This window comes from Miscanthus floridulus, chromosome 8 (genome assembly GCF_019320115.1).
Source record: "Miscanthus floridulus cultivar M001 chromosome 8, ASM1932011v1, whole genome shotgun sequence".
Classification (NCBI taxonomy): Eukaryota; Viridiplantae; Streptophyta; class Magnoliopsida; order Poales; family Poaceae; genus Miscanthus; species Miscanthus floridulus.
In genome coordinates this window covers 20,938,104-20,963,967 of record NC_089587.1, presented here as the reverse complement: position 1 = coordinate 20,963,967, position 25,864 = coordinate 20,938,104, and the positions used below count along the sequence as shown (strand labels likewise).

At 45.3% G+C, this 25,864-nt stretch overlaps 3 protein-coding genes and 4 non-coding genes across 7 annotated transcripts; all 7 read left to right on the top strand.

Annotated features, from left to right (window-relative positions):
- The first annotated feature begins 2,770 nt into the window (after positions 1-2,770).
- LOC136468669 (uncharacterized) lies at positions 2,771-9,623 on the top strand. Its single transcript, XM_066467159.1, has 5 exons — positions 2,771-2,842; positions 3,455-3,735; positions 3,821-3,879; positions 8,795-8,934; positions 9,031-9,623. The coding sequence occupies exons 1-5, from the start codon at positions 2,771-2,773 to the stop codon at positions 9,190-9,192; spliced, it is 714 nt and encodes a 237-aa protein (XP_066323256.1). The 3' UTR covers positions 9,193-9,623.
- On the top strand, positions 4,711-4,861 carry LOC136478909 (small nucleolar RNA snoR2/U65). Its single transcript, XR_010764567.1, has one exon. It is a non-coding gene; the product is annotated as a small nucleolar RNA snoR2/U65 (small nucleolar RNA).
- Positions 4,933-5,051, top strand: LOC136478548 (small nucleolar RNA SNORD14). The gene has a single exon (XR_010764276.1). It is a non-coding gene; the product is annotated as a small nucleolar RNA SNORD14 (small nucleolar RNA).
- LOC136478545 (small nucleolar RNA SNORD14) lies at positions 5,126-5,244 on the top strand. The gene has a single exon (XR_010764273.1). It is a non-coding gene; the product is annotated as a small nucleolar RNA SNORD14 (small nucleolar RNA).
- On the top strand, positions 5,328-5,441 carry LOC136478553 (small nucleolar RNA SNORD14). Its single transcript, XR_010764279.1, has one exon. It is a non-coding gene; the product is annotated as a small nucleolar RNA SNORD14 (small nucleolar RNA).
- Positions 9,624-13,222: 3,599 nt separating the features above from the next.
- On the top strand, positions 13,223-14,970 carry LOC136471309 (small ribosomal subunit protein bS21c-like). The gene is made up of 2 exons (XM_066469039.1): positions 13,223-13,677; positions 14,668-14,970. The coding sequence occupies exons 1-2, from the start codon at positions 13,364-13,366 to the stop codon at positions 14,768-14,770; spliced, it is 417 nt and encodes a 138-aa protein (XP_066325136.1). The 5' UTR covers positions 13,223-13,363; the 3' UTR covers positions 14,771-14,970.
- Positions 14,971-24,953: 9,983 nt separating this feature from the next.
- LOC136471308 (uncharacterized) lies at positions 24,954-25,560 on the top strand. Its single transcript, XM_066469038.1, has one exon. The coding sequence runs from the start codon at positions 25,093-25,095 to the stop codon at positions 25,348-25,350; it is 258 nt and encodes an 85-aa protein (XP_066325135.1). The 5' UTR covers positions 24,954-25,092; the 3' UTR covers positions 25,351-25,560.
- Positions 25,561-25,864: the final 304 nt, after the last annotated feature.

The following is a 25,864-nucleotide window of genomic DNA, read 5'->3' as shown; positions in this document are numbered from 1 at the left end:
ATAGCTACTCTATTTATCAACCCACTCTAGGGCTATAAAATTTACAGCAAGTACATAATAATCTATTGAGCCTACTATAAAATTTTCATAGCTATAGCTATCACCACTTTTCCACAATATATTAATCTACATAATACTAAGCTCTTTGGTTTGCATTTATGAACCTACCATTGTCACAACTAACTGTAATCTAACTGCACTAACAAGTAGATGGTATTTTTATGAACCTAACAAAATTGGTTTCACTATTTTTGGACAACTACACAATTTACTACAAATTATCAAAGTTCCTCTTGAAAACTAAATCGAATAATCATTTGCAATTTACTAGAAAGATGAAATTGATTTCTAACCTGCGGCCCACGTGAGCGACCCGGCCCAACTCACGATGCCCACATGCGCACTCGTGCAGCTCACTGGCGAGGGCCAGCGCGGCACAGCCCACGGAGGGAAAACCCGCGCGCGCGCTACATTAAGCAAAAGAGCCCTCGGGTTCCAAACAAATGGAACCGCAGTCCATTCCACTATTCTCTTCTCTCACTGACTCTAGCACTTAGCCCCTTGGTTTACTCCAAATTCACGTCGCGACGTCCCTGGCCGGACTTAATAGAGCCCTAACCCTCCCGGCCTAACGCTGGCGAGCATGCACCTCCACGGCCTCGACTCATACCACCGCGACTGTCCTCAACCCAAGTGCATCCGATAGAGGTACTAAACAGCCGGTTGGTGACGCATAGAGGCATGGCCACGCACCACGGCGGTGTTTGGCCATGGTGGCGCCGATGCCGGTGAATAAACCTTGCCTAACACCGTAACCGATACTCCTTAACCATCTACGGACTACGTTAAGCAATGTAGAAGTCCTAATTGAACCGCTACTACATTCTAGCATGTTGGCCACGGAAACGACATCTACCTATGTCCGTCGGGGACAACCACACGCTCCAGCAAACCTCGGCCCTAATTGAGTCAACCAGCTACCCTAGGAGCAAGAGGACCTCACCAGCGGTGTGACGGACGGGCTGGGTGAAGCCATGAGGAACTGCAATGGGCTGGCCACGCGCGCGAGGTGGTTTCGGTTCACATCAGCCATGGAGAAGACATCCCCGGTGACCTACAACACCGTCGGTGGAGCAACTACATGAGCGAGGCAAACAAGTCAAGGGGAGGCAACAGTCATGCTCGATTGAAACAAAAGAGCAAGGAGTAGTGCCCCGGGCCAAGACTCATCTCGCCGGCCATGGCGGCCCGCCGAGGGGAAAATTCTCCACATTACCTCATCGTAGGAAAGCAGCCCATCGAGATGACTCCAAACAGAAGCTAACTACTCTACCTATTAGGGCGCACGATGAATTGGAAAGGGATGGACTGCACCTCGGCCAATTTGGTGAGCGACGGTGTTCCGCTAAATGGATTCGACGGCGGGGAAAACTCTAACTAAGGCCCCCAACAACATATAACTGCAACAGCAGCGGGCTTGGCATGACGCTAGACATCAATGCAACCCTCAGACGTGCACACAAGTTTGGCACTCCGATGCGCAACCATAGCTCCACGACACGCAAGGTGAGGACAGCACGGCACTGCGCCGCAGAGGCTGGATGTCTAGGAACTGCAGAGCTGCGTGGCGTGAAGCGAGGACGGGACTACGAAGTTAGGTGGGCAAGGCCACGCGCGTGCAGCCGAAGTGTCAATGGTAATAAAGGCCATGTAGGCGGTGCGCGTGAGCATGCTCGGGTGAGTGGTGACATCGGTTTGGACGAGCCGAACACGCCGGCCGACGCGATAGCGAGCAGTGACGTAGGCGGACGTGATGGAAGGGCAGGGCATCCAGGGCCGCTGGCCCTAGTGCGCACGTGTGTGCAATTCATGAGCCAGGCGCGTAACAGCTGTGTGGATCGGCGGCGGTGAAGGCCGAGCGGCCAGTGTGAGGCGACGACGGCGAGCAGCGTTCGGCGTGCGCGAGCTGCGCCAGAGCGTGCGGTAGAAGACTGTGGCCAGCAGCATAGGGACCACACATGTGGACGCGCTTTGCGTAGGCATGGTGGTGAGGACGTGGCCGATGCGGTAGCGCACACTGTGTGGCCAGCAGCGATGCCAGGCCAAGCAGAGGCGGTGACCACGACCAGCGCTGGCTTCGTTCAAAATAGGTGACTTGCACGCTTTTTAAAGCTATTGAAAAATCCTACCCAATGATCCCATAGCTAAACCAGCTCTTCTATCCTCAAAGAGGGTACATAGGGCTATCGAGCTAACCCAAAATGTCTTGCCACTTCTTAACCCAATCGTTCTATGAAAATTGTCGAACATGGCTTCGTCGACCCATTTTTGGACTTACGCAAAATGACTAAACCTCGAACGGTTTCGTGTCGAATCCCATTCCTGAGCCACTTGATACACTAGCTAGGGGACCCTGTCCCCGACCACACGTATTTATCATCGCTTATGAAGTTCGTACTACCAACTTTACTACGTTCCGCCGATGCGTGTCATAGCATTTCCGTCCGATACAAATTCATTTAGAATACTAAACGATATCAAGTGACCTAAAATGTTTTTTGTTTTAGATGAATGTTTCAAGTGCCGTATGTTGATTTATAACCTATATTACACCCATGTACAAACAAGTATGATGCTCATGTAGTGTTTTAGCAAGAACTATACAATGTAACACCGAGGGTGTTACACGACCCGGCCACTAGCCACGTCCTAACCGGCTCTTGGCTATGGGACTCCTCCCTTTTGTCCTGGACTATCGGGCGTTGTGGTCATGGCCTACCTCAGCGCCACGCGTTGTGTGCTCACGGACATCACCGCGCTGCTGCCAGGCCTTAGGGCCAACGTGAGCGCAAATGGACTGAGAGTCGTGTGAGTCGACGTGCACGAGCTTCGGTGGGGTGACCGGCTCTAGCTCGAGGACGATGTCTTCTATGACCCCGAGGACATGTCAGCGATGGCGGCCACGCTACGAGGGATGTGGTGGACGGACGAGGACGAGGAGGGCGGCGGCGGCGGCATCGGCTGATGGCGTAGTAGCGGCGAAGGGGCGCGGTGTCCGAGGTGAAGTGGAGGTCCGGGGCACGGCGAGGCATCCGTGGGCGGGCTCTATCTGATAGAGGAGGCGTGGAGTTGATGTGCGTATGCATACGTGGTTGACATGGGTCCTTATACAGAAAATGGCATGAATGAGAGATGAAATTATGATTATGCTATTTATTTGCCAACAGATTTTGTTGGCATTTATCTGTCAAATTCTGGGCCATTGATTTGTTTTGAGATTCATGCTGTTGTATGGGTCTGACGGGTCCGCCATGCTTTGACGGGTTCGCGAATAGAACCTGTGAAATCCACAAACCCGCTAATTTCGAAATCCATGTCGGCCTTATCGTTTCTCTTTGTCTCCCCCATTTTTCCCCATTCCTCTCCGCGACTCCCCCTATTCGCTTGCGCGTAGCGTAGGCGGTGGGTCAGCGGTCGCTGCCGCTTGGCCTGCGTCGCTCCGCGCCATGCCTCCCTGCTGAAGCTATTGGTGGATCCAGCCGGTGGCAGAGCCGCTGGGGTCGTGGTTTTGTCCTCGTGTGCTGGGACGCCCTGCGTCGCGCCGGTGTTTCCCCTGTCATTGCGGGCGGGTGTGTTGGGGCACGGTTGTCCCCGATGCCCGATCGGCGGCTGCCCATCTCGTTGCCTCTGGAGTCTGACCAGGCACCCCCTGTCTGCGAGGCCACGCACCGCGAGGTGCGGGCACGCTTCGGCCTCCGCCTACGCTATCTATCTGCCCGTTGTTCTGAAGCCGCTGATCTGCTCTTCCCGTCTTCCTTAGGCCAGCTACCTCTGCTCCAGCAGCTCATTGCAGTAGCTGTCGGCCCCCACGGAGTCTAGGTTAGTACCAATCCATCTCAGTCTCTATATGTGTATTGGCTTTTGGCTTTGTTTTGAAGGCTTGCAAATATAAATTCATCTGTCGATTTGTCGTTGTGGATTGAATCTATGATTTATTACCGACGATCTAAGTCTACTGGTTCTGCATCATATACTTTGTAGTAGCTGTCCTTGTTAAATTAGCATATGGATTCTGCATCAGGTCTTACAGGTATTCTAGGTGTTGAGATTATATACGGCTCATAGTAATGAAGTTTTTTAGTTGTAATTTGCTTCGATGTTTCTGGTCCAGTTTATTTATATTTCAGCTTAATTAAGTCACACATTCAATTGAGGCGTTGTGCTGGGCATCTATGGCCACATGTTATTCTATAAACATCCTACAGTGCAGAATACTGTAGGTCTGCACTTCTTGAGATATCATAGCTAGCCATGAGATACTTAGCTAGTTCTGCTATATTTTGTCAGTATTCTTAGTTACTGTGCCATTACAGATTTCTTAGTTAGAGGTGGCATTAGCTACTAGCTACTGTGCGATTGTAGATTTCTAGTTACAGTGTCATCCTGGAATTTGTGCTGTGTAGCCTGAACTTTTTGAGATGCTCATGCTCACTCTGTCTCTGGTGTCCAGTGATCTTTGTTGCGCTGAATGACTGGAATAGGTGCCTTTATCTACTGTCTATGAGTAGGTCTTGGTTTATATGACAGAGCTTGAGTGTGTGATTTAAATCGGGTCTCTGAGGGATTCTGCAGAACTGCCACTGTGTTTAAATTTTGCGTGTTTGTATTGTGCTGGTCTGTCGATCTTGATGCCAATGCTGAAGTAGTTTGGGTCTGATGCCACGTCTCTGGTAGCTAGGAGCTTTGACCAGGGATGCTATGATTAGGCCGATACAAAGTTGTTTCAATGTTTCATATGTTCATAGGGACCTGGGGATGGCTTCTCTATCTGTCCACAGAGCCGGTTTCTGTGATTACATTCATTCTTTATTATAATTATTATTATTAATGCTTTGCTTTTAGCTTATTTTGTTCTATCCACTTTTATGCATATGATAGTGATGATAAAGATAAGGCTTGTTTCTCAACATTTGCAGTAGCTGCCTAAGAGCTTTTGCCCTGCCAGGCTTGGGAGCTTGTGCTGTTAAATCCTTCCTTGGATGTCTGAGCCATATCTGTTCTTGTCCAGCTCTTCATTTTTCAGTGCATTCTGTACATTGTTCTATTTTTATTAGCTGTTGTGCATTGCAAATGATAATAAAGTCAAGGCTTGTTTCTCTACATTGGCAGTTGCCACCTAAGAGCTTTCGCCCTGCCAGGCTTGAGAGCTAGTGCTACTAAATCCTTCCTTGGATGTCTGATGCAATGCAATACCCTCATGTTTGGTATTTTCCTACAGATGTTTCGTTCATTTGTTTGTTTATGTGACTTGATTTCTAAGCAGTGGTGTCCTATGATGACAAAATGAAGGCTTGTTTCTCTACATTCGCAGTTGCCGCCTAAGAGCTTTTGCTCTGCTAGGCTTTGAGAGCTAATGCTGCAAATCATTTCTTGGATAAGTTTTTTTTGGTGTGTGTGTGGGTTTTTTTAGTTTTTTCCTTTACCTTCTTAGTGTCTTTGTGTGTGTTTTTTCCTGTGCGTGCGTGTGTGCGTGTGTGTCTCTCTCTCTATATCTCTATCTGTGTGTGTTGTATGTGTGTTTTTTTCTGCTGTTTTTTTTGCCTTGCCTATTTTGCTCTTTTTTTGGTGTGTTTGTGTGTGTGTGGGTGGGTGGGTTTTTGTGTGGCTGTGGGTGTATTTGTTTTGCGTGGGGGTGATAGGCAGCCTGAGTTCTTTTGTGATAATTTGGTCTAAATTTTAATGCAGTGATATTTTTTGTTTTAATTTTTTTTGGTGTGTGTCTGTGGTTGTGGGTGCAGTATCTTTGACAGCTGTTTTTTTGTCTTGTCTTTGTCTTTGTGTGTGGTTTTTGTGTGTGTGTCTCTCCCTCTATCTCTGTGTGTCTTTGTGTGTGTTCCCATCTTTCTCTCTCCCTCTGTTTGTGTGTGTCTCTGTGTGTGTGTGTGTTTTGTGGTTGTGGGTGTGGGTGTGGTTGTTATTATTTATTGGGTGTGTTTTTATATTTGAGTTGTTCAGTTATAGATGTGCTTTGTGTACGTTTTTTGGTAGCTTTTTGTGTGTGTCTGTGTGTGTGGGGGGGGGAGCTAGCTTTGGTGAGAGTGTGAGTGCGTCTGTGTGCGTGGTTGCATCTGTTTTTGGGGCTGATCTTTCTTTCTGTATGTCTCTCTTTCTGTGTGTTTATGTGTTTGTGCGTTCGTCTTATTGATCTTATGCTTTGGTGAAATGCAGATGTACGATATCTTTCCGCTTCCCCCAGCCAAGATTCAGGTTAGAGTCTCTTTTCTCTGCTACCATGCCTCCTGAGGCCCTTGAGATTATTTGTTCTCCTGTCTGTCTGTGTCTGTCTGTGACTGTAGGAGTAGGAGTATTTGTTCTCTCTCTCTCTCTATTAGTGTGAGTGTGATTTGAGGTGTGAGTTTTTATTTAGTTTAGTTGCATTTTCCCTTTTGAGTTTGCTGTGTTTGGTAGCTGCACTCTCTCTCTCTCTCTCTCTGTGTGTGTGTCTTTTTCTTTGTATGAGTGTATGGGTGTGGGTTTTTTTCAGTTCTCTTCCATGTCCATGTGAGCCATGCTGTAATTAAGAGCTCTAGTTGAACCACCCAAGATGTTTTCATGTTCGTTGTGGTGGAATAAACAATATATAGTTGCTCTGCTTCAAGTAGAATTTGTCATTTATTAGTTGACTTTCATTTGCATTCTTAGACTCTGAGGATGGTTATCATGATTTTGGGCAATTTGTTGTGTAGCTGGTCTTTTGTATGACTTAATCTATGTGTTTTTATTATTGTAGTGACTTTGTCACCTCTCATGGGTGTCAAGTTGTTCGCCAATCCCTGGGTGCTTTTAGTGAATCACTGATTGTTGTTGTAGTTCACGATTAGATAATTTTGTTGTTCCTAGGCCTGGGCATGCTGAAGGGAGCATTATTACTGACTGAACTGAATCCACATAAGGTGACTGGCAAGTAGATTGAGACTATAGTTCAGGAACAATGGCATCATAGAATCTTATATATTTTCTATGTTTTATGACCAAGGTCTAGTTAAGCTCTATGCTTTGTAGTCACTGCAGTTTCTCAAGGATGCAATATTTGATCCTGAGTGTGCACCTTGTATCCTTTTTCAGTAGTCCACAGACTTGTTCAACGTCTATAAGTTTCCTTGACATTGTTTTTTTTGCCTATGTTTACTTATCAGTATAAGTTATTATCCCTGGTGATTTCTCGCTGGCAAGAACGACGTTCTTTTCCTTTTTGCAAAGATGCATGAACCACTCATGCTATCCAAATGCTAAAGCATTTAAGAGAGATGAGGTGAGTGCGCGCATTTTTGTCTGAGTGGACCAGTTCATTTGTCATGCCATTTTACCATCAACAAGGCAAATCTGAGCTATTGGAATACCACTGCAGGACAAGGATGGCCATGCAGTGATAATTGCTCTTACACCTATCAGCAAGGACGAAGAGGTATCCTATTCTTTCTTGAAATCGTTTCGAATTAGGCAATCAAGGCGAGAACTTTGGCTATGTATGTTGCACCTATTCTTTTCTTGAAGTTGCTTTTTGCTGCTGAGGCAATAGTTGAAAGCTGTTGCTTGCTGCTGGGTGGTTGCTGGTTGAGATACTCAAGGCCAATTGGTGTACAGATTTATGTTCAGGTATGTTCTTTAGGTTGTTTCTGGGATGTCTATTGATGTTTTGACGTATATTGATTGGTTCAGTTATTGATGTGGTGATTACTTGATTTTGTGAGGGAGCATTATAAGGTGGAGTTTACTTTTTTAGATGTAATTTTCATAGCTGTGATGGTCTATTTATTTTGCGTTTTATATGTGATGATTGCTTGCAAGTGTGAGGATTTTGGTCGTTCCCTGCAGGTTATATGAGTTGTGTTTTTCTTCAGTGTGTGTTGTTGCTGACATCTTCGGTGTGTGGACTGCTCTGATGCTGTCGTTGAGGCATTAGATGTGTGTGTTGCATGACTTCGCTTCTGTTTGTTTGGATTGCATTCCATCTGAGTGCCTTTTGATATGAAGGGATTGCAGGTATTACTATTTTTAGAGTGTTGTTGTTTTCTATATTTTTTCTAGGTTGATTTGAGAAAATTGTTATTCTGATAATCTAATGTCATTTAATTCTGAATGTGTAAGAGTAGATGATTTTTCTCAAGTTTGTAGCATGTCTGATATTAGATGTTTGTTTTAGCCTTTTTGTGTTCATGTTTCGCTAGTTTTTCCTGCTATTTTTCCCTCGTGGTGTATGACTGCTCGTGGCATCTTTTTGATTTTGCTGTTGTTTTCTTGGTGCTTGCTCCGATGAGTAGAGGAAAAACTATGCTTTTGTTTTTTCTTCGACAAAGTCCTAGGAGTGCCTATGCTGCTTTTTGTAGGTGGTGATATTTAGTTATCAACTTTGTTGATCCTATGCAATTGTTTGTTTTGCTCTTTTGGGGTTTCACTGATTTTTAGTTGTTAATCATTTGATGGTTCATTTGAGTTTAGCACTCTGCATTTTATGTTTGGACTTCCAATCTTTATCTGCATTTTCAGTGAAGTGAATCTAAATTGACCTTCTGTAGGCACTTGATTGTTTTGGCTGTCATCACATTTGTTGGCGCAACTGATTTGGCTGAAACAGAGTTATCTCTTGAAAGCCATCTGTGATGTGATTCATCCAAAACCTGGTTGAAATGTAATTTTTTTCCCATTTACTTGTTACTGTATTTTCCAAGCTAATGTTGGAAGGAGATGCATCTAGTTTTTCTAAGATGACTGAACATGGTTGGAATCTCTGCAGGTGGGAACTTGCCGGATCTTGCCATACATGCTGCGAGGGGTCTCATAGATGGCAACTACCTCATTCTGGTGGCATTGCTCGCCAGTGCTCTTCCTTTCTGGTGCTGGCAGCTCAACCATGTGCATGATTCTATCCGAAAGGTACGGCTGTTGAGGCTCCTAGGAGGCCATTCGCGATGATCACAAGGCCTTCAGAAGCTGATCATGTGTTCTTGTTTTGAAACTAATCTCTGACAGTTGAGTTCTTCAGGAAAGCATGAGGCTGGTTCTCCTGCAGTTGTTGGTTTCTCAGTCTTGTGCTCAGTTCCTCTGGCAGACATCAATGCTGGAATGCCCTTAGTGGGGTTCACCAGAGACTCCAGAACTTGCGCATTGACAGCAACAGATGACCCTGGATAGTGCAGAGTGCTTCTGCACAGCAGCAGGCACATTTGCTGAAAGGTTCAACTCATCCTGAGATGCCACAAGGATTAAGGAAGCAATTTAGTGCATTGCAAATAGAAACATCAAAGAATAAGATATTTTAGAGCACTAGGCCTCCTGTGTTAGCGGATGCTGTATCTGCATGGACTACTATTCGTTCATGGAGGATAAATATCGATAGTTTGAAAGAGTCAGTGTTCTGTGTTTTCTTCCTGTTGGATGTTTGTGCACACTAATGTATCGATGGAAAGAGTGATTTGTTAACGCGTTTTGGTTCTTTGTCTTTGGGTATTTGAACCCTGTTATGCAAATATGACAGATTTGGCTTTGTAGCGTCTGTCAGTTTTTCTGGGCAGATGTGTCGGCTTTTGATTTGTCAAAAATTTGATAGATTTTGGGGTGATAAATCTGTCAACAGTTATCTAGTCAGTCCCTGAAATTATAATGGCAGATCTCCTAATACACGAATTGTAATGACGTTTTTTCCAAACTCGAAGAATTGCAATGGCCTCGTTCCAAAAAACCTAAATAAATACCCCTAACCCTAGATATCTCACTTTCCTCCTTTTTTTCACTCTCCTCCCACCCAGATCACACAGTAGCGGTGATGGTGACTTCTTAGCACAAGGCGGATCCGGTGTGGTGCCCCCCTCCCCCACTAGCGGTGATGGCTTCCCCACATCGGCATCATCACCTGGCGGCAACATCCCCTCTCCTGCACACGGCGGCGGCGTCCCTTCCCTACACCAAGTAGCGGCCATGACTACCTTCTCCACATCAGCGACAACAACATCACTTTCCCCGCACATGGCGGCAACGTCTCCCTCTTCTACACATGGTGGCGGCATCCCTTCCCATACAACTAGCGGGTGGCGGGCAGCTCCTCCTCCACATCAGCGATAGAGGCATCGTCTTCCCCATACCTGGTGGTGACGTCCCCTCTCCTACACATGGCGGCGGCGTCCCTTCCCCTACACCCAACAACGGGGTTCCACTCGTATGGGGCTTCTCCAGGCGCAACAGATGATCCTCCTCTCGACATCAGATGGGGGCTTCTCCGTGATGCACAAAAGATAAGAATCGATATGCATCTATCATTGATTTGGCAAATATTTTCTAATAAAATTATATTTACCAATATTTCTAGTCATCAATATATCGATTCAAGGTATACTTAGTCTAGCCCTTTTAGGCTTGAAAAAAATCTAAATTCCCAACCGGTTGTGCATATGCATCTTTTGCCATACTTATGCTTCGAGCAAAATAGAATTATTTCATCTAGCTGAAATTTCTACAATATTCTTGTATTTCTCTCTTTTTTCATCCTTTTTACTTGTATATAACCTGTCTTTTTTTTAACAAAAAGTTTGTATACATATATAACCGGGGCAATCTGGTTACTTAAAAAAAAATAAAAAAATACATTCAATATTAATCTATGTATGCATTTCTAGTGATTTACGAATCTGGCCACCACAGGATGCTTGCAGCCTTGCAGACAAATAAAACTTCAAATGCATTGCCCTTCTTGACTTAATTAATGCATTTAGTTGGGTTTGCTAATCATGCAAAGAACAGCATGTAAATCCTTCATGCACCTATTTAATGACTAAGGATTTATATTAAGGCCTTATATTAACACAAAACACATTAAGTGTGTGTGGACATGATCCATTAGCCAACACATGTGCATCACTAAAATGGTTTGAATTTTCTGATTGATGACTTTGTAGTTTGCACCGATAGAATTGACACTGCTTTTGATCTTAATATTTTACACTGGTGTCTTTCAAATGCATATGGTTATTGCAATAATCATGCTGGCAAACTTTATGAAATAGTCCAATATATATTATGGCCTTGTTCGTTTCGTTGAAATTTAGCTACTGATGCTGATTTATTGTGAAAGGAAAACCCGGTTCCTTCTCAAAAACAGGGTCATAGTCTAATGGTGCACAGCTTTGCTTCCCGTGGCCCACCAAACAGTCTAATGGAGCAGCGATGCTTCACACTATCGACCTTGTGATGGACAGCAATGAATCCATGCAAAAAAAAAAAAAAATGGAAAGGTGACTTTTGGACGGCAATGAATTCATGCAAAAAAAAAAACTACCAGGAAATTTATGCTGGCAATTAATCTGCCATGCAAAGCACTAAGCACCTTCCCGCTTTGCTTGTACTGCTGGACATGCAAGCACTTCATCAACGCTTCTTGGTTTTCATCACCACCTTTCCGTTGTTGAGTGCTCAGTCGCATCACAGTATTATCAGCAGTGGCGAATCTACGATTTTAACTTTAGGTATGTCAGTCAAAAAATAATTCATATACAATTTGATAAATTTATTTTAGTAATTCAGTACCAATTGTAAATTTTACAACGTGATTTGGTATACATGCACTAAGTAACGTGATAAGGCTTAAATTCAAGGATTAAGTTGAAACCATCTACTAAATACAATATAAACAGTTTAAAAACCATACCGATAGTTTAAATATAGGCATAAAAAAGTACCAGAGGTTTACAATGCTATTTTTCATACTGTTTTATTCGACGCTTTCCAATGAATATGAATGTCTTACTTTATCTTCTTCATCAACCAGATCAACCATCGGTCTTCCACCACTAGTTCAACCTGATCTGGTGGATGATTAGAAGGTTCAGCTGGCTATAAATGTTATCAAATAGCTATGAATGTAGAAAATAATTTTCTAAAAAACACGAAGAGCAAAGATTAAAATTTACCTAACCAAAATAGCGAATCAAGACGATAAGTCCTGATTGGCGCAACAGTATATCATGTAGACAGGACGTGGAAATTAGACGGTGATCCTCCGATCTAGCATTCAGAGCATAGCAGAGGGCGGCATGGCACCAGGGGCCGCGGCTGGCCAGGGCATCATAGACTCACCTGTCAGACAGCGACGCACGTGTTCCTCCGTGGCTCCCCGTCTGATCGAGATTAGATTAGGAAATTTGAAGGGTCGTATACGGAGCGCACATACCGGACGTTTGGACTTTGGAGAATTAGAGTTCCCTTGCCACATGGGCCGCGTCAGTGCATCATATGGCCTCCCGTCATCACGTGATGGTGTCCACGTATGTTGTTTTCTTTTTAACAAATACAGCGTATATACAATATAATAGTATATATACTACTGCTGTCTAGGTTTGCAGGGTATGCCGGTGCATACCCAGCATACCCTGTGGCTACGCCACTGATTACTAGAACCCAATCTTGCTTAGAGGGTGTTTGGTTCTTTAGTCGCTTTTAAAATTCATGTCACATCGAATATTTAGATACTAATAAGGAGCATTAAATATAGATTAATTACAAAACCAGTTACATAGATGGAGGCTAATTTCCGAGACGAATTTTTAAGCCTAATCAACCTGTCATTAGCGTATGTTTACTGTAGCACCACGTTGTCAAATCATGGACTAATTAGGCTTAAAAGATTTGTCTCGTAAATTAGTCGCAAGTTATGCAATTAGTTTCGTAATTAGTCTATATTTAATACTCCATGCATATGTCTAAACATTCGATGTGACAGAAATTTTAGAGTTCCTGCAAGAACCAAACAGCCCCTTAGAATCCTACTCCCTCCATCCCACATTAGAAGTCATTATGGGATACGTGTAAATTAAATTTTCTTAACTTTAACTATATTTGTAGAAAATACATACAATATTTATATCTATAAATAAGTTTATTATAAACTAATTATATTATATTATAAGTATTAATATTTTTATATATAATTGGTCAAAGAAAAAAAAAACTGATTTCTTAATAAGCGAGAACGATTCCGACAGGGGAGCATGTGTGTGCGCCATATAAAATTGAACGGAAGTAGTAGCTACCTCGGGCATAATATTTTAAAATACTGAAATAATGACAAATAAGATACTAGAAGATATAGAATGAAAAAAAACACGGCTAAGCTGTAAACGGCTGTTCCCTCCAAAATCCACAAAAATAAATAAGAGGATAAGCCGAGACTTCACTGTCCACCGTCTCCCTCCCTCCCTCCTTCCCTCCGTGCTTCCTCAGCCTCTCATCCTATCCAAGAAGGCAAGAACCCGACACAGGAACTTGCAGCAGCCATTAGCGCGCGCTAGCCAGCCAGCCGAAGCAGGCCGCAGCCATGGCCGCCCCCGCAACGACGACCTCCCTGCTGAGCACGCTGCCGCCGCTCGCGCCGTTCTCGGGGAAGAGCTCGCCGCCGTCCGTGGTGCACGTGGCGCGCCGGGCGCCGACGGCGGTGGTGGCCGCCAAGGGGTACAATGTGCAGATCCTGGTGGACGAGAACGAGGGGGAGGAGTCCATCTTCCGCCGGTTCCGGCGGGAGGTGATGCGCGCCGGCGTGCTGCAGGAGATCAAGCGCCGCCGGAGGTACGAGAGTAAGACGGACGAGAAGAAGCGCAAGGCGCGCGAGGCCGGACGCCGCAACCGCCGCAGGTATGAGATGAACATGGCTGCGCTCTGGCTCGCTTTCCCTGATGCTAGTCCATGGATTGGATAGGAGAGTACGGATCCGTTCAGTTCAGGATGATGTGCGCACTGCGCAGTGCCCCTGTGCTTTCTTGTCGTTGGTGATGGAATGGAATGGAACCAGTTATTCTTGAAATCAATATACCTGCCAACAATTACGTTTTTGGCAGGCTTAGAACTTCCAATGTTCTCACCACACATGCTTTGGAATGCAGACATGCAGTTGCGATTGAAACTGGGACTCACAATTTGATTTTGATGTAGTTGATGGTATGAACTATGGAAAGGGAGTTTACATTTCACAGAAGTTGTTGCATGCCTTGAGCCCTTGAGAATGTTTAATGGGCAAGTAAAAATTCCAATTTTTCTTTAGTATTTCGCGGCACAAGTAAATGCAAGAAGTTGACTTGAAAGTCTTGTTCGGTATTTGCACTAAATAGAGTCAAGCTGTTTTCCTGCCTTGTTTGTAGTAGTACTGGTGCAGTCATATTTGCGCCAATTCCTGCCTTGTTGGTAGTACCGATGCACATATTTGTGCCATGAGAGTTATTTCCTGTGCCTTGTTGGTAGTACTGATGCAGTCATTTGCTTCAACGCATTTTCTTTTTAGTTTTGTTGGTGTGGTATGGTGGATGAGTCATGATTCATGAGTGGATGTTGATTGGATTTCAGTATTGATAACGAATGCTTTTTGTTAGGGAAATGAATTGGATAGTTTGAGCCACACATGAAAGTTGAGCTTGAATGATCTTCCTAACCTTGCCAATTTTATCCTTTGGAGAGCATTTCCCCTACGGGCACGTGCCCTGCTGTTAGACACGAATCTCAGTGCGAATCTTGTGGTCTAAAATAGCAGAGCATGTGAGGCAAAAAAAAAAAAAAAAAAAACTGCATTCCTCGCTCCTCCCTTGGAAGTTCAATCTAACTTGCATACTGTTTGTGCCGAAAATTCTGCAGGCGCATGATGGATGAGCCGAGGTTCCCAGAAGAAGACGCAGATGCAGCCTCAAAGGCTCGGGACGAGGACGATGACAACTGGAAGATCGATGGCATCCTGTGAAACAAAAACAACAATGGATCGAGTGTCCATAAGCTCACAACGTCCTGATGCACAGACCCGGCAAATTTGAGTTCTTTTTGGCCCCCGTAAGACGCAAGCAAACCGTATGAGTTTTGGCCGTGTTCATTCCCACTTCAATTGTTACAAACAGTTGCGATGTACAACTAAATATCAGCATCCTCCGATCCCTTTCAATTTCATCCCCTGAGCTCTTGTGCCTGTTCCAGCATCCTTGTTTAGATTGTGTTCATGAAAGTTCAGAAACTGATGAAGATAACAATATCTCTGCAAATGAACTAGGTGATAGATCTGAAAGTACTTCTAGACGTAGATCAGTGGGTAATACTTAACTTAGATGAGGGACTTGGTGATGTACCTCGCCATGGCGTGGCGCGACACGACACGCCTCTAGTGTCGGAGTAGAGGTAGTGGTGGCGCGGTCCAGTGACGATGGTGAAGGTCGGTGGAGCTTCTCGTCGCTCACAGCGCTCCCTCTAGATCAGACTAAGGTTAGACTCGGTGAGGAACTGACGGCTGTAGTGAACCTCTTGTCTTGAGCCCTAGCTCCCACCTCCTTTACATAGCGCTGCGCGACGGGGGACCACCAGCCAGGAGAGCGGCCTGGGCGTCCCCGATCAGTGCGCGAGTCAAGGGCCCAATTGGTCGTTGGGTCAAATTAGTGGAGATCAACCTAACATTCTCTTCCTTGACCTCACCTTGTCTTATACTTAACTTACTTTATCTTTTTCCCATTCCATCACAGATCAGTGCATAGGCTCTATTCGTTTCTCTTATAATCCGTCTTTTTTAGCTGAAATAATGTTTTTTCTCTCACAACAAAATAGCCGGAACAGTGTTTCAGTTTGTTTTTTTTTTCAGCGAAGCGAACGGGGCCATAGAGCGTGTCTCATCGTCACGGTCAGTTGCCATTAGATTAAACAGCTACAATACACCTCTCTGTTTTAAAACAGATTCTCAACTAGGCCCTTAGTATCCAGAAATCATAGGCTTTCCCATAAACACATGTCGACTGTGTGTTCTCTGAACGCACTGGGTGGTTAACCTTTGGTAAGCGGATCCGTAAGTACTTGCTTGGTACTCATATGCTCGATGCTTTCAAAATGATTCTGGATTTTCTCCTTTACAACATATAACTCAATATCAATGTGTTTGGCAGCACACTTGACCTGTTGTCTTAGGAGTTAACTACTTTAAATGGTTATTGCTGTTGACTACCATTGTTAAATCCGGATACAAATTCCCTTAACCTCCTTTTACCTGTTTCTTAACCCTCATGTCAAGCTATACTATGGTATGCATCACTGATGACACCATAACTTTTTCTTTGGAGCTTTTCCACAATAATACTCCAACTGCGAGTGTTAGCAACTACTGTGGATTTTACTACACATCTTGCCAAGACTTAACTTTTGTACTCTCAATTATTTTAGAGTACTTGTTCTTTCTTACTCAACATGAGGCCTATGATACTTTATAAAATTGCAAGACATTCTCAACTCCATTCCAGTGATCAATATCTGGACTGGACTTCTACCAAAATATCCTGGATACGTAAACTACATCAGGGAAAGTTCTTACTTGTACTTGTACACTCATCAAGCTTCCAACAACTGAAGCATATGGAATCATGTTCATTTGATCGATCTAATATCGGTTCCTGAAACACTTAAAGTTCCCAAATCTATTACCCTTGACTGTAGGAGTAGGCGTAGGTTTACTCGCATGCATACTTTATTTCTTTAGAATCTTTTCTAAGTATGCCTTTGCGATAGTCCTAATACCCCCATTTTCTTCTATCTCGGTGAATTTCAATTCCTAAAACCAATAATGCTTCACCAAGATCACTCACATTGAAACTTGAGGACAAAACTACTTCTCCAATGACAGATTAACATCACTACTAGTGAGTAGAATGTTATCTATTCACAGGATGTGGAAAATGATTTTTTCATTCTTGAACTTCACATAAACGCTATTGTCCTTCTCATTTTCTTTAAAACCCAAATTTTCTTATCATTTCATCAACTTTAAATACTACTGTGTAGAGACTTGTTTTAACCCATAAATGGGTTTCTACAAACGGCATCCCATATATTTTTTCTTCCACGACAAAACCTTTGGGTTGTGCCATGTAAATGTTTTCATACAAATTCTCGTTGAGGAATGCCGTCTTTACATCCATCTGATGTAACTCTAAATCGTAATGTGTCAATAACACCATTATGATTCTAAAAGAATCCTTGTAGGAGACTGGAGAGAAAACTCTCATCGTAATATATTCATTCTCTTTGGCCCGTTCGGCTTGCTAAAATTTGGCTGAAATTGGCTAAAAACACTGTTCTCTAACTAAATTATTGTGAGAGAAAAACATTGTTCCGGCTGAAAAAATAAGCCAAACAAGCCAGTTTCTGGGTAAGCCGAACGGGGCCTTTGCGTAAAGCATTTTGCTAAAAGTCGTGCTTTATATCTTTCTACGTTCCCTTTGGAGTCACGTTTTGTATTGTAGACCATTTTACAGCCTACTGTTTTGGCTCCATTAAAAATTTCTTCTAAGTCCCAAACATCATTGGTATTCATCGAATTTATTTCTACTTCCATAGCTTCTTACCATTTAAACGAGTAAACGTTTCTCATGGCTTCTTCAAATGAGGTGAGATCACCCTCTATTTAAATTTCTTTACTAACATAGACTTCATAGTCATCAGAAAAACTGGTTTACTAATTCTTTTAGACCTTCTGGAGCCTTAGCTACTGGCACTTTTATATGGGGATGTTGTTGCTCTTCATTGCCAAGAGTCAATTGATTCTATAGGCTCATGTATTACAAGATTCTTGTTTACATTATTCATCTTCTTTAAAGAGCTAACAACAGGTGTTGTATTAGTCATACAACATCAACAGATATTGTGAAACTCGTTGCTCCTGAGTCATTGGAGTGGGCGCGTAGTCCCTCTTCTCTTCAAGTCTTAGGTCTCTACATACCTCTACATACCATGCTCTCCCAGATTTTTTCATCTTTTCTAAAGATGGTGTATCTTCAAATATCTTATTTGGGTTTAATCTGTTAAAACCTCATATGGCGCTTTAAGCACCACCTTAACATCTTTGAGGCTGACTACGCTATCTTTCTGTCGGAACTTTAAAATGTCCAGGAATTTATCTATTTCTCTGCTTAGGGGTATCATTATTGTGATAGGCTGACTACGCTATCTTCGTGTCGAAACTTTAAAAGGTCTAGAAATTTAGCTATTTCTCTGCTTAGGGGTATCATTATTGTGACCATTGTACTCCTCTGATGGTCACATTTATCTTAATTAATCTTTATCTCACTCTTAATGAAGAGTATCTTTCTTAATTGATCTTAATTCTTACTCTTAATTCATCTCACAATTCTTCCCCTCGAAATATGGCATGAACTATACTGCCATAATTTCGAGAACTATTCAGAAAACTATGAACGAGGAGACACTTATGACTTACTTCATTCACATGATTATGTCATGCAAATAAAGTTATTTCTTGATCCGTATAGGAGTACACTTTCCTCATTCCACTTCAAGAACTCGACGAGGTCTTTTATTAACTATACTTTTACAAGTCACGCTTGCATCTTTTTCTTGTCCTTTGATTAGTATTGACCATGACGTTGCATTTCTATTGTGCCATGGTCAATACTAGGATAACATAAGAGCTATCCAAACTTCTCTCGCTATGCGGGATACAACAACATATGAGTCATCACAAAACTTGTCCCGCCATACAGGATTGACTAGCATAAGTACTATGCCAAACTTCTCCTCATGTGGGATAAATCTATATACAAACACACATGCTTAATCCAACGTTGGTCAAATTAGACATGCATGTTACTTATTACAACTCTTATCATAAAAACATTCACTTATACTTTATTTTTCAACTAAATGTTCCCGTTGGTTCCAATTTAATCAGAAAATTAATAAACTAACAAAAATAGTCATAAACTGGCTTGACTCAAGCCTTTTCATTCACATAGCCTAGCATTGCAGTCCGTTGGCATGCAACCGAGTGATTTCATCGGTTAAATAAACAAGGTGCTTCTACATCAATTCTACATCACCGTTGGATAGAAAATAGAATTAATGCATAAAACTCATAAATCAACTTGAAATACATATAATTACTCTTCAAAATTAAATTCTTCCGTTGGTTCAAATTTAATTAGAAGATAATCAACATCATTGCAGCAGAAATTTGATAATAAAATATATTCTTTTAGTTCAAGAGCATTTCTTGGTCCCTTATCTACTCTCTGAAAAATTGACCATGTTGGTGTAAAATTTATCAGAGATTTAAACTTCAAACTTTAAATTTATTATAATTTTATTATCATCAACATTGGTTAAAAAATAACAATACCATAATTTAACATAAACCAATCGGACTACTCCTCTAATTTAAATTTTCCAGTTGGTTCTAATTTAATTAAAGGATAAACATAATCATAATTTACTAAAAGTAACTGCTCTTCAAATTAAATTCTTCCGTTGGTTCGAATTTAATTAGAAGATAATCAGTATTAAACTTTGTAGCGGAAACATGAAAAAATAATTTATCTACTTTTTAGAAGCATTTCACTGTACTCATCTACTCTCTGAATAATTTATCCAGTTGGTTCAAAATTGAATAGAGATAAAAAACTAATCAAAATTCATCAAAATTCGCTTATGAAAATAAATAAACAAATTCATAACCTTTACTATGCATTCGGCCCAACCCTTCAGTCGCTCGCGCGTGGCCAAGCACGCAGCAGCAGCGCACGGCCTAGTACTCGTAGCAGCACGCGGCCCAGCAACGCCTGTGCACGCGCGCGCGGTGCCTCCCCCATGCCCAGGCCGCAACCTGGGCCAGGGATGGGATTTCTCTCGCCCGTCTGGGCTGAATCCGGCCTGACTCGCTCTGCACCGTCGATCGCAATCGGATGGTTGTCCAACCATCTCGATCGATCAAAACCGCCCGCGGCCGGCTCTCCCCGAAACCCTAACCGCATTCGCTCTCCCTCCCTCTTCTCTCCTCAGTGCTTAGCGCTCGGCACAGTAGTGACGGCGACCTAAGGCTACCAGAGAAGAGAAGGTCGGTGCTACCGCTGTCGAGCGGGCTTGTAGTGGTGCCCTCGGCTGAGGCTCACACGCACGGCGATGAGCGCGGCTCGACCGTCTTCCTGCGTGCCAACGAGGCGGTGACGGGTCCTTCTTCCAGCGCGACGGCAGTCGCAACGGCGGGGAAAGAATCCAGGTAGGTCCCTTCCTCCTCTCCGTTCTGTGATCTAGGGTTAGAGTTTGGGAAAACTTGAAAATCTTTGAGCTCCATCTAATTTCTTTCACCTTTCTACCCGAGACTCGAATTAGCCGCGGTGACCATCGATGATGGTGAGGAAGATAGACGCCGGAGCAAGTCCAGCTCCCCTTCCTCCTCTTCTTTTCTCGCTCCTCCTCCCTTCCATTCTATCCTTGCACAGAGCGAGCGAGATCTCGAGAAGGGGCCCACGGCCAGAGGAGGACGATGGCGTCGCTGCGAGACCTCTCGTCGGCACGCTCGCTCGCCTAAGGGTGAACGCACCATCATCGAGCGACGGTGAGGCGGTGCCCTGAGCCCTGGCCCGTGCATCGATGAAGCAGCGCCGTGCGGTGGCTTGGCTTGTACTTCCCGCATGGCGCCATCCGACGCCAGGCGGTGGAGGCCAGCAGGTGAGAAAGGTAAGTCCCGCCGACCCTCTTTCTTTTCTCACTTAGGGTGTGGGCTAGGGTTGGGGTTTCAACCCAATTCGACTTGATTCGTTCATCTCCTTCTAAATGCTAAAAACTGCTACTACCCTGGGCTAGATCTACAACCTAACCTGGCTCTGATGCCACTGATAAATTTCTTGGACCATCTAGGCGTAGATCTAGTGGGTAAAACATAAATTAGATAAGGATGACTTGCTGATGTACCTCACCAAAGAGGCAATCGCGGCCATAGCACCGCCGTCGAAGTAGCAACGACATTGAGGCGTGGTCCAGTGGCGACGACGAAGGCGATGGTGCTTCCCGTCGCTTACATCACGCCGTCTAGATCGGACTAGGGCTAGGAACCTCGGTGGGCCGCTGGCGGCTATGATGAACCTCGTGTCTCGAGCCCCAGCTCCCACCTCCTTTACATAGCGTTGCGCGATGGGGGCCCACCATCTAGGAGAGTGGCTGGGCGCCCCTGATCAGGGCGCGAGTCAAGGCCCCAATTGGGCGTTGGGCCAAATTGGTGAAGATCAAACTAACACCACTACCAGGAACAGGATGTTTGTCGTGTGCCAAGGGCACAAGGCAAAGGCACGAAAACACTCGGCAAACCCTTGGCAAAGGGCACTCGGTAAAAAATTTATTGGCAAAGAATCTTTGCCGAGTATTTTTTATCGGGCACTCAGCAAACATTTTTCAAAAAAAATAAAAAAAAACAAGCACCATCGACCGCCACCACCGGTCACCGCCTGAAAGGTCCTTGTGTGGTTTTGGTAATTGAGTGACAACCTAGGTGGACTAATTATGTTTATATGAGATACACAGGTGATTAGTCCACAGGTACATGTGTGTGAGCAACATATGCCATGAAGGTGAAAATGGCTTAGAGATGTTGCAAAGCTTACACATGTGATGATGAAGGAGCTCATTGCAAATAAGACATGACATTGAGTCATGTGATCAAGGTGGAGAAGATCAAGACAAGACTTGGCTTGATGGACCGGTTGCGAGCGTGAAGGGCAAGTTGGAGGCTTTGGAGCGATGGACCGTGTGGCGGTGAAGCTTAAGCAAGACTTAGTACCGATGGACGAAGGCAACGGTGAAAAGCAAGTGAAGTCAAGATCGATGAACCAATATGATCATGTGATGATATGAAGTGGATCATATCATTGTTGATTGTGTTGGTGCATGTGTTGCATCGACATTGGAGGAGATGGAATGTAATGCGCAAGGCAAAGGTATAACTGAGGGCATTTCATTTCACCGGTCATAGGTGTGTAGAGAAGTTGTTGACCGGGTTTAGAATAGATGGCCGTACTATCAAGAGGGGCAAACTTGTTTGCATATCGGTCATCTAGTGCCACTCGAGTGATCTAACTTTGCATCATCGATAGGATTGAGTGGCGTGGCAAGTTGAGCGGCTAATCCTTTGGAAAATAATTGTGAAAATGCTAACACACATACACATGATGGTGTACACTTGGTGGTGTTGGCACATTTATAAAGGAGATGAAGTTGGAGTTGATGTGGGTCAACTCGGCGATGAAATGGAGGTGAGAAGGGTTTGAAACTCCACCGGCAGAGTGTCCACCCGTAGAGTGCAGACAGTCCGACGGTGCCACCGATGCCCTATACAGAAAATATAGGGTCTCATAGAGTGGACCGGACGCTAGTCATGTGGTGACCGGACGCTGGGGTCCTATGTTTGGTCAATGGCGACAGAGAGCGTGCAGACGTCAGTCTTTGACCGGCCACTGGCGCTGGAAGTGACCGGACGCTGGCAGGGTGCGTCCGATCAGGCTGATGTACGGTGATGTAGGCGACATAGAAAAGTTGGAGAAGGACCGGACGCTGATGCTGCGTCCGATCGTGACCGACCGGATATGTCCGGTCGCGACTGGTACCTTACTGGAAATGATCGGACGCTGGGGTTGCTGTGTTCGGTCAGTTTGTGCAGCTACATCCGATCATCACTTGACCGTTGAGACCAAGTGACTGAGGTTGAATGGAGGGACACGTGGCTAGCATCCGTTGACCAGACGCTGAGGTCCTGCGTCTGGTCAATACGACCGGAGCGTTCGGTCGTCCCGAGTTTTGCCCAGTGAAGGGGTAACGGCTAGTTTAGCCCGTGGGGCTATAAATAGAAGGTGGCCTCGACCATGGCTAGTGCTGAGCACCTTGGGGGACTTTGTGTCCATGCTTGGGAGTGCTTGGGAGCCCTCCATCTCACATATACTTGATAGTGATCATCTGATTGTGTGAGAGAGCGATTCTAGTACGATTGCATCGTAAGGTTGCATCGAGTGGCACTAGGTGATCGAGTTGCAAGCCAGTGGTGCTTATTACTCTTGGAGGTTGCCACCTCCTAGACGGCTTGGTGGTGGTCTCCGTCGAAGCCCGCAAGAAGCTTGTGCGGTGCTCCGGAGAAGAGCTTTGTGAGGGGCATTGTGCTCGCCCCGCGGGAGCCACGAAGAGCAACTCTAGTTGAGCATGTCTTGAGCTACCCTCACTTTTATTGTAGGTTCTTGCGGTGCCCGACGTGCGGGCTTGGCGGGTGATGCTAATTAGCCGCCGAACCACCAAGTAAGCGGTCGACACAATGGGGACTAGCGTGTTGGCAAGCACGTGAACCTTGGGAGAAAAATCACCGTGTCAACCTTGTTCTTCCCGTTGGTTTACATCCTCAATTACACAAGCTTGTAATTACTTTCATATACATTGTGCTTGTATAGTTGCTCTTGTATTTAGTTAAGCTTGTGTAGCTCGCTAGTTACCTTCTTGCTTGTGTAGCATAGAAGTGGCTCCCTTGTGTGGCTAATTTGGTTTGTGTAACCTTGTTAGTCATATTACTTAGTTTGTGTAGCTAGGTATTTGCGCTATCTAATTTGGCATTGGTTGCCTTGTTATTGAGCATTGCTAGTGAGCTTAGTTGGCTTTGTGCTTTTACTTACTAGCATATGTAGGAGCTCCCTCATTGCTTGAAGTACTAGTGGCATAGATTTATGTGACCTTGCTCCTAGAATTGGTTAGGTAAGCTCTAGCTAGCCCGGCACCTTTGTTGCTTAATTAGGATCTTAGCGAGGTGTTAGAAAACATATATAGAGGGGTGTAGTCTTGGCTATACCGATAGTTTTAATTCCACACTTGTTTCGGTTAGTCGGCACGATTAAGTTTTAGTAACGACTATTCATCCCCCTCTAGTCGCCATCTCGACCTTACACCACCCACCACCGAGCTACGTCCCGCCGCCACGCCACCACCGAGCTGCCTCCCGCCGCCACCAGGCCCGCCACGCCACCACGCCCGAGCTGCCGGTGCCGAAGCTGGGGCCCGCCTCGACCACGACCACCTCGCGGCCGGCCATCGCGCCCACCACCATGAAGCCCATGCCCACCACCACGGAGTCCGCCGCCTCTCGCGGGGCCCCCGACGCGAGGCCTCACCGGATCTAGGGAGGAGGGGTGGTGCGACGGCTGGATCCGGCCGGATCCAAGAAAGAAAGGTGAGAGGAGGGGCGGGGCGGTGAGCGGAGAAAGGGAGAGGAGGGGCGGGGTCCTGCCGGATCTGGGGAGGAGGGGCCGTGTGGCGGCCGGATCCGGGGAAGAAAGGTGAGAGGAGGGGCGGGGCGACGTCCAAAGAAAGGGAGAGGAGGGGCCGGGGCGGCGGATTTGGAGAGATGGAGGAGGGGCCGGGCGTGCGGATTTGGAGAGAGGGAGGCGGGGCGACAGATTTGAAGAGAGGGAGGAGAGACCGGGCGCGCAGATTTTGAGAGAGGGAGGCGGGGCGGTGGATTTAGCGAGGGGAAGGAGAGGCCGGGGCGACGGATTTGGAGGAGGGGCCGGGGCGGTGGATTTGGAGAGAGGGAGGCGGGGCGGCGGATTTGGAGAGTGGGAGGAGGGGCTGGGGCGCAGATTGTGAGAGCGGGAGGCGGTTTTTTTTTCATTTGCTGAGTGTTTTAGATCTGAGCACTCGGCAAAATTTTTTTTATTTTTTTTCTTCTTTTTTCCAGAAAAATATTTTATTTCTTTGCCGAGTGTTTTTTTTATACTCGGCAAACCCTCTCTTTGCCGAGTGTTTTTTTGTTGACACTCAGCAAACCCCCTCTTTGCCGAGTGTTTTTTTTTTGCCGAGTGTTTTTAGCGCAGCACTCGGCAAAGAACTTGTTCGCCGAGTGCCTAAGAGAATACACTCGACAAACATAAAAACACTCGGTAAATTTGAGGATTCCGACTGCTTGATGCGCGCCAGGTTCAATGTCCCAAAATAGCACAGTGCTAACTATAGTAACGTCTATGCTGGGCAGGCGGTTGGTTGCTCGCGAGAGGCGCCTCCGTGACACCCGGTCGCCATGCAACCGCGGAGGCCGCGCGCAGCCACTCCATTGCCGCCTTTTAGAGCACCCCGGCTGCACCGCACCACCCTCGCCTCGCCAAAGTCCGCACCTCCTCTCCTCCGTGCTTGCGATCGCACCGGCCTCTACGTACTGCGACCTTGCGAAAAAGCTAGCTTTCCGTGAGCGTGTGTCTGTCTGTCTATCTGACATCGATCTCCATGACGACGACGTCCCCGCGCGTGTGCCTGCTCGCCATGGCGCTGGCGCTCGCCTGCGTGCTGCTCGTCAGGTCCGCCGACGCCGCTGCCGCCGAGGGCTCCGCGTACGGGTGCAACCCTGCCACGGACAAGACGTGCAAGCCCGAGGGCGTGGGGGTGGTGCTGCCGGGCGGCGGCATTGACCTTGACGGCGACGGCGACGAGGACGAGCTGCCACAGTTCGAACCCCACCTCACGATCCTCGGTCATGCCCACTGATGAGGGAGTTGGTTGGACGACATGATGTGCTGTCACATTTGCCTTGTAATTTATGTTGTTAATTTGAGGCGAGAGTACGTAATTAAATGAGCATATATATGATGGTAATTTATTCACTGTGTATTGTTTGTTCAAACTTGAAAGTGCACTGATTCAAGGGTAAAAACTTAGGCCCGGTTTAAAACACATGATTTTATTTCTCTTCTCTATTTATATGTTTTTCTGGTGAAATTGAACTAATTTTTATGAGAAATTCCTCTATGAATATTTCTGCGTTTCAAACATGTATTTATCTTCAAGATGAGGTGATAACTGGAAGTGGACGCCTCTTTTGTTTTAGCTGATTAGCCTAAATTCTTCGTTCCAAGTTCGTCCACATGAGATACAAAAGGCAACATGCCAAGCCAGTGCGCTATTCTCAATTTCTAGTTGAATTTACAAGATAAACAAGTTAGATGTGTCAAATATTTGTTAAGTTGCGATTTAAGTTGTATTAAGGTTAGGATAGAATTGG

Excerpts from the sequence above, each read along its gene's own strand:
- LOC136468669 (XM_066467159.1), top strand. The coding sequence starts at position 2,771 with ATGGCCTACCTCAGCGCCACGCGTTGTGTGCTCACGGACATCACCGCG. Across the intron at positions 2,843-3,454 it reads TGCCAGGCCTTAGGGCCAAC|CGTAGGCGGTGGGTCAGCGG; the intron begins GTGAGCGCAAAT and ends GCTTGCGCGTAG. Across the intron at positions 3,880-8,794 it reads TCGGCCCCCACGGAGTCTAG|GTGGGAACTTGCCGGATCTT; the intron begins GTTAGTACCAAT and ends GAATCTCTGCAG.
- LOC136471308 (XM_066469038.1), top strand. The coding sequence starts at position 25,093 with ATGACGACGACGTCCCCGCGCGTGTGCCTGCTCGCCATGGCGCTGGCG.
- LOC136471309 (XM_066469039.1), top strand. The coding sequence starts at position 13,364 with ATGGCCGCCCCCGCAACGACGACCTCCCTGCTGAGCACGCTGCCGCCG. Across the intron at positions 13,678-14,667 it reads GGACGCCGCAACCGCCGCAG|GCGCATGATGGATGAGCCGA; the intron begins GTATGAGATGAA and ends AAAATTCTGCAG.